Below are 9,809 nucleotides of genomic sequence, written 5' to 3' on the forward strand. Positions count from 1 at the left end.
TTTGTGGTCATATTGTGGCCCAGTCACCATAATGGACAATCAGAAAAAAAGATACAGCATTTTTCATTTTCTCACAACCATCTACCTCATTACAGAGGAAACACTTTAGGACAGTCCATTCAGTTTGCAGAGTTTCTGTATTTACTGGTAGGCGGCCAGTCACCCCCATTCCACAAGGGTTAAGAAGTCAATGATAGACGAACATATGATACCGTAGAACACACTGAATTTGAGCTCAAACCTTTTGCTTGGGCAGTCAGGCAGAACTCTCAAGTTTACAACTTTAATATTATGGGACAGAGTGACTGGTGAAATTGAGAAACTATGGGAGATTAGAATTTTTTTTTTTAAGATTAGCTTTCCTACAGTATGAAAACAGGCCCTTCAGCCCAACAAGTCCACACCGACCCTCCGAAAAGTAACCCACCCGGCCCCATTCCCCTACCCTATACTTACCATGGATTATGGACAATTTAGCATGGCCAATCCACCTAACCTGCACATTTTTGGACTGTAGGAGGAAACTGGAGCACCCAGAGGAAACCCACACAGACACAGGGTGTGTGTGCAAACTCCACACAGATGGTCGCCCAAGGCAGGAATTGAAACAGGTCACTGGCACTATGAGGCAGCAGTGCTAGCTACTGTGCCACCCAAGTTTACAAATTTCAAGATATTTCATAATCAAAACAACAAGGCATAAATGAGTTGTTAATTGTATCCCTGTTGTCATTTTATTTTTCTTAAGAGGTTTACAGAAAAGCCAGTATTGAATTCACTGATATGATTAAACATTAATAAGTGATACAAATTACCATACTTTTAATAGAAAAATCACAAAAGTTACTACCATTAAGGCAGTTGGTTACATTAAATATTATCTCCTCTATATTTATCATGAGGAAACAAATTAGTCAGTGCATTTTTCTACAACTGCAGTCTAAAGCTCAAAGCTTTTTTTAAAAAAAGTTACATTTTAATTCATTCCATACTTTTCCTTCAGCTCTTGAACTTTTGAGATGTACATTGCCATTGCTTCTTCTTTAGTTGTTCCTAATTAGGTCAAAAATTGCAGACAATTTTTTTTAATGCATCTTTAAAATCATTTAAAAGTAGAATTTTATTTCATACATAAACACTCCATAATTTAATTAATACAATGCTAAAGAAATTGTGCATCCACAGAAATGGTCAAAAAACTTTTCTTGAAATGGAATATCTAGATTGAGATTATAAATACCAGGATATAATTCTTATACTTATTTTGTCTTCCTCCTTAAGAGCTGCTATAATAGTAAACCACGTGGGATCAGCTAACTAAGTACAGCAGGCACTAATCTAAGAACTTTTAACTATCATTTTACATTTACAGGACATATTTAATTTTACACAATCTCAAATTTTACTAGTGACTCTTGATAGGCAGAAGTCAAGCCAAATTTCAGATGAACTAGCAAGCTCATGTTATAGCTTTATGAATAGAAGATAGATAATAGTTATTAATGCATGTAATTAACAGAGATTATGAGTAGTAATGCATGAAGAGAGCACACTAGATAAACTGGATAGACTACTTCAAACCTATTCAAGTTACCATACATAGTTATGTTGGATAATTAGAAAACTTCATTTTCATATCATTTATAGAACTTCAAAAATTGTTTCATATAAACTTTAGAAGTTTATATCTATAGAAATAAAATTAAAGAATTTTTGTACAAACCTTTACGTGCATTCCACGCATCCCACTTGGCCTTTCCTTTTAGATCAAATATGCCGGGACGATCTGGGAAAATAAAAGCAATTTTAATAGACGAATAACAGCTCCACTCCAAGCGATATTAGTACTGAACTTTGTCACTAACAAACCTGTATTCACATCTCCAACTGTTGCCTGTTTGTATAGACTGTAGACAGCCAACATTTCATCATCAGATGGTTGTGACTTGAGTTGTTTAACTTCTTCTGCTGCCCTTTCAAAATCACCCTAAAATAGAAAGAAGAATTCAGATGATAAGTCTCAAATATATTGGATGTAGGTTTGCTCACTGAGCTGAAAGGTTTGTTTTTCAGATGTTTCGTCACCATACTAAGTAACATCATCAGTGAGCCTCCAGTGTAGCACTGGTGGCACGGTCCACTTTCTATTTGTGTGTTTAGGTTTCAATGGGTTGTTAATGTCATTTCCCATGGTAATGCGATTTCCTGTTCTTTTTCTCAGAGTGTGGTAAATGGGATCCAATGTGTTTGTTGATAGATTTCCAGTTGGAATGCCATGCTTCTAGGAATTATTGTGCCTTTCTGTTGGCTTGTTCTGGGATGGATTTGTTGTCCCAGTCAAAGTGGTGTCCTTCCTCATCTGTATACAAGGATACTAGTGAGAGTAGGTCATGTCTTTTTGTGGCTAGTTTTCTGCCTGTTTGTCCAATGTAGCGTTTGTTACAGTCCTTGTAAGGTATTTTGTACATGACATTAGTTTTGCTTGTTAAGTTCTTTAGCTGCTGTTTTAATGTGTTGGTGGGCTTGTGAGCTACCATGACGCTAAGAGGTCTGATTAGTCTGGTAGTCGTTTCCATTCTTCATCCAGAAGCTTACTAATGATGTCACCTACTATGGTGACAAAACATCTGAAAATTCATTTTCCAACTCAGTGAGCAAACCGACATTCAGAACCTCAACCTGAGCTACAAACCTTTTCATTATAAAAGATATGACTGCCAACTGAAATCCTTGCCAAGATAGTTGGCTCTGTATGGCTCCCTAATAATTATACCTTCCTGAAGAGATCAAACCCAAACAAGTAATCAGATCTCCACAATGAACACAGTTACAGTAAATACATTATTAATGTAATCTATTTAGAGACCAATAACAGGCTGGGTCTCATCACTGCTTTCCCCATATTTGTCTGTGATCGGCTCATTCTAAGGTGACATTGAGCATTTCTAATTTTGAGTTACTTCTGCAGCAGAATTAGGAAAACGTACTCTGAAGCATTTAGTCTGTAATTTAGTAGCTTGGTGCCTTTCAACCCCTTAGCTCTAATAAGAAACATACTTCATGTAATTATTTTGCTCTTTCATCTCAGTTCCTTGTAGTATGTGACTGAAGTCATGACCAGATGTCAACTGCAACTCTTTAACAACGTTCAATTGATAACAATGATAACTGAACAAAGTAAATGTTTTTATAAAAATTAACATCAATTCTCGTTTGGTGCTTAGCTCAGTGAACCACAAGCAATAATATTGAAATAGATTGTGTGATGAGGGTTCAGATGTTTTGACTCCTCTTCCAAGGAAATTGGTCTGTGATTAAGCTGAAAAATAGTAACTCGTCAATGGTCATATCTTGTAAAGTATCACACTCTTAACCTCTTTTCTCTTTACCCTTCATACGCCGTACACAAGTGCATACTCAGGTACTCTGCCCTCCTATTTCCCGACCACAAGCCTTGGGGATTCATGAGTGTTCCTGCTCTCTCTCACTGGAAGATAAGCTTACAGTTTTCCTCCAATTCTCTTTACATCTAATCGACAGGTTCATTAATGTACTCAGTGCTGGATCATTTTGAGCAGCAACCCCAATTGCTTCAACCACTTTCGACCTTCCCACCAACTGGGAGCTAAGTCTCGCTCCCTGTCAAACTCTCACCTCTTACTACTGACTTTGTGGACACTGCCAGCAGATCAGCGGTCACCATACTTCCACACATTTCCCTCCAGAACGTCCTTTCACTTATAACAAGGGTGCTGCCATCCATTAACTTATTGTGGATGATCACACAGACATAATCAACAGAAACCTTCTTGAGTGATGACACCTAATGAAACCTGCTTAGCAAGCTACATCTCGCATCAAATAATCCCTCAGAGCTCTGATAGCAGCAGTTCAGTGATTATGACAAGATCACATCTTAACTTCATCTACAGGTCCTCTAACACTATCACTTTCTTCAGATAAGGGGTAACTTTTTCACGCAGAGGATGGTACGTGTATGGAATGAGTTGCCAGAGGATGTGGTGGAGGCTGGTACTATTGCAACATTTAAAAGGAATTTGGATGGGAAGGGTTTGGAGTGGTATGTACCAGGTGCTGGCAGGTGGGACTAGATCGGGTTGGGATATCTGGTCGGCACGGATGGGTTGGACCGAAGGGTCTGTTTCCATGCTGTACATCTCTATAACTCTATATATACTTTGTACTCAACTCTCTTTCAAAAATCATCATTCAGTACCACCTTGCCAAGGACAGTAAAAATGCTATCACTGAGATTTTTGTTCATAGACCTCTTCATGTGGAAACTGGCCATTTGGCTCAACAAGTCCACAACTAACCTCCGAAAAGTATCGCACCAAAACCCATTCCCCTACCCCATTACTTTACATTTCCCTTGACAAGTGCATTAACTTACACATCCCTGAACACTATGGGCAATTTAGTATGGCAAATTCACCTAGCCTGCACATCTTTGGACTATGGGAGGAAATCCACATAGACACTCGGAGAATGTGCAAACTCCAACAGACAGTCACCCAAGGCTGGAATCGAATCCAGGTCCATGGCGCTGTGAAGCTGCAGTGCTAACCACTGAGTTGCCCTAATCACTTCTTTGCTTTCCCTCCTCAGTCTCTTCAAGTTACTTCTTATTTCCTACGATTTTAACCATTATTTCAATTTGATGCTGTCCCTCATGGATTCATTCTCCTCTTATCCTCCATAAATCTGTTCCATGTAACCTTTCTCTATACTCCACCATCTCTCTACCTCACTGTGACTCCCTCACCTAGAATGAGTCTTGGAATCACTTCCTTCTATAATGTTTCTGATGTGCTAATTTGGATGTTTCATTATGTTAAAGCTGGTAGGTAAGTTATTAATGAGTATAGAGTGGTGCTGGAAAAACACAGCAGGTCAGGCAGCATCTGAGGAGCAGGAAAATTGACATTTCGGGCAAAAGTCCTTCATCAGGAATGGAGGCAGGGAGCCTCCAGGTGGAGAGATAAGTGTGTGTGTGTGTGTGTGTGTGTGTGTGTGTGTGTGGGGTGGGGGGGGGGGGGCAGAGGGAGAAATGAGAAAAGGTGTGGCTGGGCTGGGGAGAAGGTGCCAAAGAATACAATAGGTGAATGGGGGTGGCGATAGATCAGAGGGAAGGGTGGAGCAGATAGGTGGGAAGGGAGATTGGCAGGTAGATTAGAGTGGTGCTATTATTTATGACTCAACCCCAACACTTCAATGTTCGTTTATACCCAAAATTATAATCAACCTGTGTCTTGATCATACTGAAAGCTTAACCATCCAAAATCCCTCACGGTCACGAATGCCATGGACACACAATCTTTAGTGAACAAACTTTACAAAATAATTTCCCAACTCTGAACTGACACAGTACTCCCATCTTCTAGATTCCCAATGTCAGGGAAACATTTACTGAGCTGCTCCGATCCCAAGCCGCTTGAAAAATTTTATATTTTTCAACTTTCCCAACCCTCGTGGGAGTAGGGAGATATGATTGAGATTTATAAAATTGAGGGGCAGAGACAGAGTAGACAAGAAACCTATCCCCATGGGATCACTGACCAGGGACACAGTTAAAAGCTAAGGAACAGGAGATTTAGAGCACTTGTGAGGAAAAGAGTAATGGGCATCTGGAACTGTCTGTAAGGGATGATAGAGGCAGTAACCCTCAGAACAGTTTAGTATTTAGGTATACACTTCAAGCATTAAAGAATACAAGACTATGGGCACAGTGCAGGAACATAGGAGTAGATTAGTTAGGCCCTTCTTTATCATTGTTGCAAACTTGGTGGGCCAAAGGGCCTTTTATCTCCAGTGCAGACCTCTACGATTCCGACACCTCAGAATAACTTTACAGTAATAACATTAAAGGTCCAACACCGGCATCTCCAAAGTATTAAAGGAGACATCGAAAATTTTGCACGTTTGCATTTACCAGTAGTACTGGTCAATTGCTGGCTGGTATGTTATGATACCTGGGCCAATAACAAACATCCATGGTTGTACGATAAGGATCTTTTTCGCAACAATTTTATGTATTAAAAATGTATTCCGCTATAAAGTTAGAAGCACATTTAAGGCATTGCGATGCACCTTTCCGTTTTTCGTTGGATATTACAAATCCGCAATGGGACCTTAGAGGGAGACGCGCCCATTTGGAGGCGCCGAAAATTCCCTAAAATCGTAGACTCCCTGGCGGGGTGACGAAGCTGATGCAGGAGGGCAGGCCACAGCAGACTCAGTGGATGGCAGCAGTGGGAGAACCGTGATATAAAACCCCTCCTGGACCTCTCCATCTCCATCAGTGACGACCGACTTGATACTGACATTTTCTACAAACCCACCGACTCCCACAGCTACCTGGATTACACCTCTTCCCACCCTATCTCTTGCAAAAACGCCATCCCGTATTCCCAATTCCTCCGCCTCATCTGCTCCCAGGAGGACCAGTTCCACCATAGAACACACCAGACGGCCTCCTTCTTTAGAGACCGCAATTTCCCTTCCCACGTGGTTAAAGATGCCCTCCAACGCATCTCGTCCACATCCCGCACCTCCGCCCTCAGACCCAACCCCTCCAACCGCAACAAGGACAGAACGCCCCTGGTGCTCACCTTCCACCCTACCAACCTTCGCATAAACCAAATCATCCACCGACATTTCCGCCACCTCCAAACAGACCCCACCACCAGGGATATATTTCCCTCCCCACCTTCTGCAAAGACCGCTCCCTCCGTGACTACCTGGTCAGGTCCACACCGCCCTACAACCCACCCTAACATCCTGGCACTTTTCCCTGCCACCGCAGGAACTGTAAAACCTGCGCCCACACCTCCTCCCTCACCTCCATCCAAGGCCCTAAAGGAGCCTTCCACATCCATCAAAGTTTTACCTGCACATCCACTAATATCATTTATTGTATCCGTTGCTCCCGATGCGGTCTCCTCTACATCGGGGAGACTGGGCACCTCCTAGCAGAGCGCTTCAGGGAACATCTCCGAGACAACCGCACCAATCAACCAAACTGCCCCGTGGCCCAACATTTCAACTCCCCCTCCGCCGAGGATATGGAGGTGCTGGGCCTCCTCCATCACCGCTCCCTCACCACCAGACGCATGGAAGAAGAACGCCTCATCTTCCACCTCGGAACACTTCAACCCCAGGGCATCAATGTGGATTTCAACAGTTTCCTCATTTCCCCTTCCCTCACCTCACCCTAGTTTCTAACCTCCAGCTCAGCACTGTCCCCATGACTTGTCCTACCTGCCTAGCTCCTTTTCCACCTATCCACACCACCCTCTCCTCCCTGACCTATCACCTTCATCCCCTCCCCCACTCACCCATTGTACTCTATGCTACTTTCTCCCCACCCCCACCCTCCTCTAGCTTATCTGTCCACGCTTCAGGCTCTCTGCCTGTATTCCTGATGAAGGGCTTTTGCCCGAAACGTCGATTTCGCTGCTCCTCGGATGCTGCCTGAACTGCTGTGCTCTTCCAGCACCACTAATCCAGAATCTGGTTTCCAGCATCTGCAGTCATTGTTTTTACCCCGCTGATATATAACGAGCCCGAGTACAGGGCGTGGAGTCCACAATCAGAGCCAGCCCAGAGACTACGGCTACAGCCCCTCCACCCGCAGGCGAGGAGCCAGGCAAATCAGACCGCACAACGATACAAACCATCAGATTTTATAACTCCATAACTATCTCCGCCATTCGTGCCCAGCCGGAGTCTGCCTATTCCTACAGTCGCTGCTTTTACCTGTGCCATTGCTGCCGCTTACTCGGTATCACCACTCCACTGCACGCTCTCAAAGCAGAGTGCGACTACGCCGGCGCCAATCCCGGGTGTAATACTGCCACACCGCGTTCTCTGATTGGCGGACCGGGGAGGGAATGATCCGTCATCCCGGCCCCGCCCCTCTCCTCCGTACCGCACCATTCTGGCCCCGCCCCTCTCTTCCGTCCGCACCATCCTGGCCCCGCCCCTCTCCACCGTACCGCACCATCCTGGCCCCGCCACTCTCTTCCGTACCGCCCCATCCTGGCCCCGCCCCTCTCTTCCGTACCGCACCATCCTGGCCCCGCCCCACTCCCCCGTACCGCACCATCCTGGCTCCGCCCCTCTACTCCGTACCGCACCATCCTGGCCCCGCCCCATTCGTCCGTACCTCACCATCCTGGCTTCGCGCCTCTCCTGCACACCACACCATACCGCCCCGCCCCGCCCCGCCCCTTTCACACCACACCATCCCGGCTCCGCCCCTCTCCTGCACACCGCACCATCCTGACCACTCTCCTCTCCTCCGCACCTCTTCCATCCTGGCCCTGCCCCTCCACGCCACACTAATCCGGCCACGTCCCTCTCCTCAATTTCTGGCCCCGCCCCACTACACCGCACTTCCCTATCGTGCCCCTTCCCTCCAAACGCACCATTCCTGGCCCCACCCCTCTACTCGAGACCGCACCGTCGTGACCCCGCCCCATCCCTCGAGATCACTCTGTCCTGGGCCTGTCCCGTTGCTCAACACCGCTGAATCCTGGCCCCGCCTCTTCCCTCTTGGCCACTCCAACGAGGAAGGCCTCTCCCACTCCAGGTACGAACCTGTCCTTTCACCATGTTCTTGAGATCAGAATTATTCATGTTAGCCTGATGAGATGTATCTAATTTCAGAGAAACAACATAACCAAGTTCAAATACTGTACAAAACCTCCCTGGGAAAACCACTGAAGGCAGTTTGAGTCCATCTTGCAGGAATTTCCTCTCATTTCATTGCTGGGCGATTTCCTGTATTGGTTGTTCAGATGAGGGACTTAAACAATATATAATTTCAGTTACATCACACTGTGAACATTTGCTATAAATTCTGTGTCTTACAATGTTATTCTCCACAACCACCTGATAAAGACACAGCGCTACAAAAGCTAGTGCTTCCAAATAAACCTGTTGGACTATAACCTGGATTAGGGTGGTGCTGGAAAAGCACAGCAGGTCAGGCATGAAGGCAGGGAGCCTCCAGGTTGGAGAGATAAATGGAGGGGGGTGGGGCTGGGGAGAAGCTAACCAAGAGTACAATAGGTGGATGGAGGTGGGGATGAAGGGAATAGGTCAGAGAGGAGGGTGGACTGGATAGGTAGGAAGGAAGATTGGCAGGTAGGACAGGTCATGAGGACAGTTGGAAGGTTGGAACTGAGGGGAGGGCAAATGAGGAAACTAGTGAAGTCCACATTGATGCCCTGGGGTTGAAGTGTTCCAAGGTGGAAGATGAGGCATTCTTCCTCGGGGGTGAGGGAGTGGCGGTGGAGTAGATCCAGGACCTGCATGTCCTCGGCAGAGTGGGAGGGGGAGTTGAAATGTTGGGCTATGGGGCGGTGGGGTTGATAGGTGCGGGTATCCCGGAGATGTTCCATAAAGTGCTCTGTGAGAAGGCCTCCAGTCTCCCCAATGTAGAGGAGACCGCACCAGGAGCAATGGATACAATAAATGACATTGGTGGATGTGCAGGTGAAACTGAACTATAACCTGGTGGTGTCATTTTTAACTAAATAACTCCAGTCCCATTTGCCAAAATTTGGCCTATATCCCTCTAAGCCATATTCATATACCATATCCAGAAGCCTTTTAAATGTTGTAATCGTATCAGCTTCCACCACTTTTTCTGACAGCCCATTCCATACACACATCACCCTCAGTGTGAAAGAGTTGCCCTTTAAGTCCCTTTTAAATCTTTCCCCTCTCACCTTGAACTTATGCCTCCTAGTTTTGGATTCCCTTGCCCCAGGGAAAAGTCC

At 45.3% G+C, this 9,809-nt stretch overlaps 1 protein-coding gene across 2 annotated transcripts; it reads right to left on the reverse strand.

The window, feature by feature from the left end:
• Positions 1–704: 704 nt before the first annotated feature.
• On the reverse strand, positions 705–8,353 carry dbi (diazepam binding inhibitor (GABA receptor modulator, acyl-CoA binding protein)). 2 transcript variants are annotated; one of them, XM_043694001.2, is made up of 4 exons: positions 8,330–8,353; positions 1,870–1,987; positions 1,724–1,786; positions 705–1,053 (listed from the first exon to the last, which is right to left on the reverse strand). In XM_043694001.2, exons 1-4 carry the CDS (start codon positions 8,336–8,338, stop codon positions 977–979), a joined length of 267 nt encoding a protein of 88 aa, XP_043549936.1. In that variant the 5' UTR covers positions 8,339–8,353; the 3' UTR covers positions 705–976. The 2 variants fall into 2 exon arrangements, with proteins under 2 accessions (XP_043549936.1, XP_087845315.1); XM_087989189.1 differs by lacking the exon at positions 8,330–8,353 and adding an exon at positions 7,780–7,924.
• Between the last annotated feature and the right edge of the window lie 1,456 nt (positions 8,354–9,809).

Source organism: Chiloscyllium plagiosum, unplaced genomic scaffold (genome assembly GCF_037043375.1).
Source record: "Chiloscyllium plagiosum isolate Xiang-an unplaced genomic scaffold, Cpla_swu_hap1 HiC_scaffold_7, whole genome shotgun sequence".
NCBI lineage: Eukaryota > Metazoa > Chordata > Chondrichthyes > Orectolobiformes > Hemiscylliidae > Chiloscyllium > Chiloscyllium plagiosum.

Bases quoted from the DNA above. Each gene is read 5' to 3' on its own strand.
- dbi (XM_043694001.2), bottom strand. The intron at 1,787-1,869 runs GTTTGTTAGTGA...TTATTTTCCCAG, and splicing joins AGTTGGAGATGTGAATACAG to ATCGTCCCGGCATATTTGAT. The intron at 1,054-1,723 runs GTTTGTACAAAA...TGACCTAATTAG, and splicing joins TGCGTGGAATGCACGTAAAG to GAACAACTAAAGAAGAAGCA.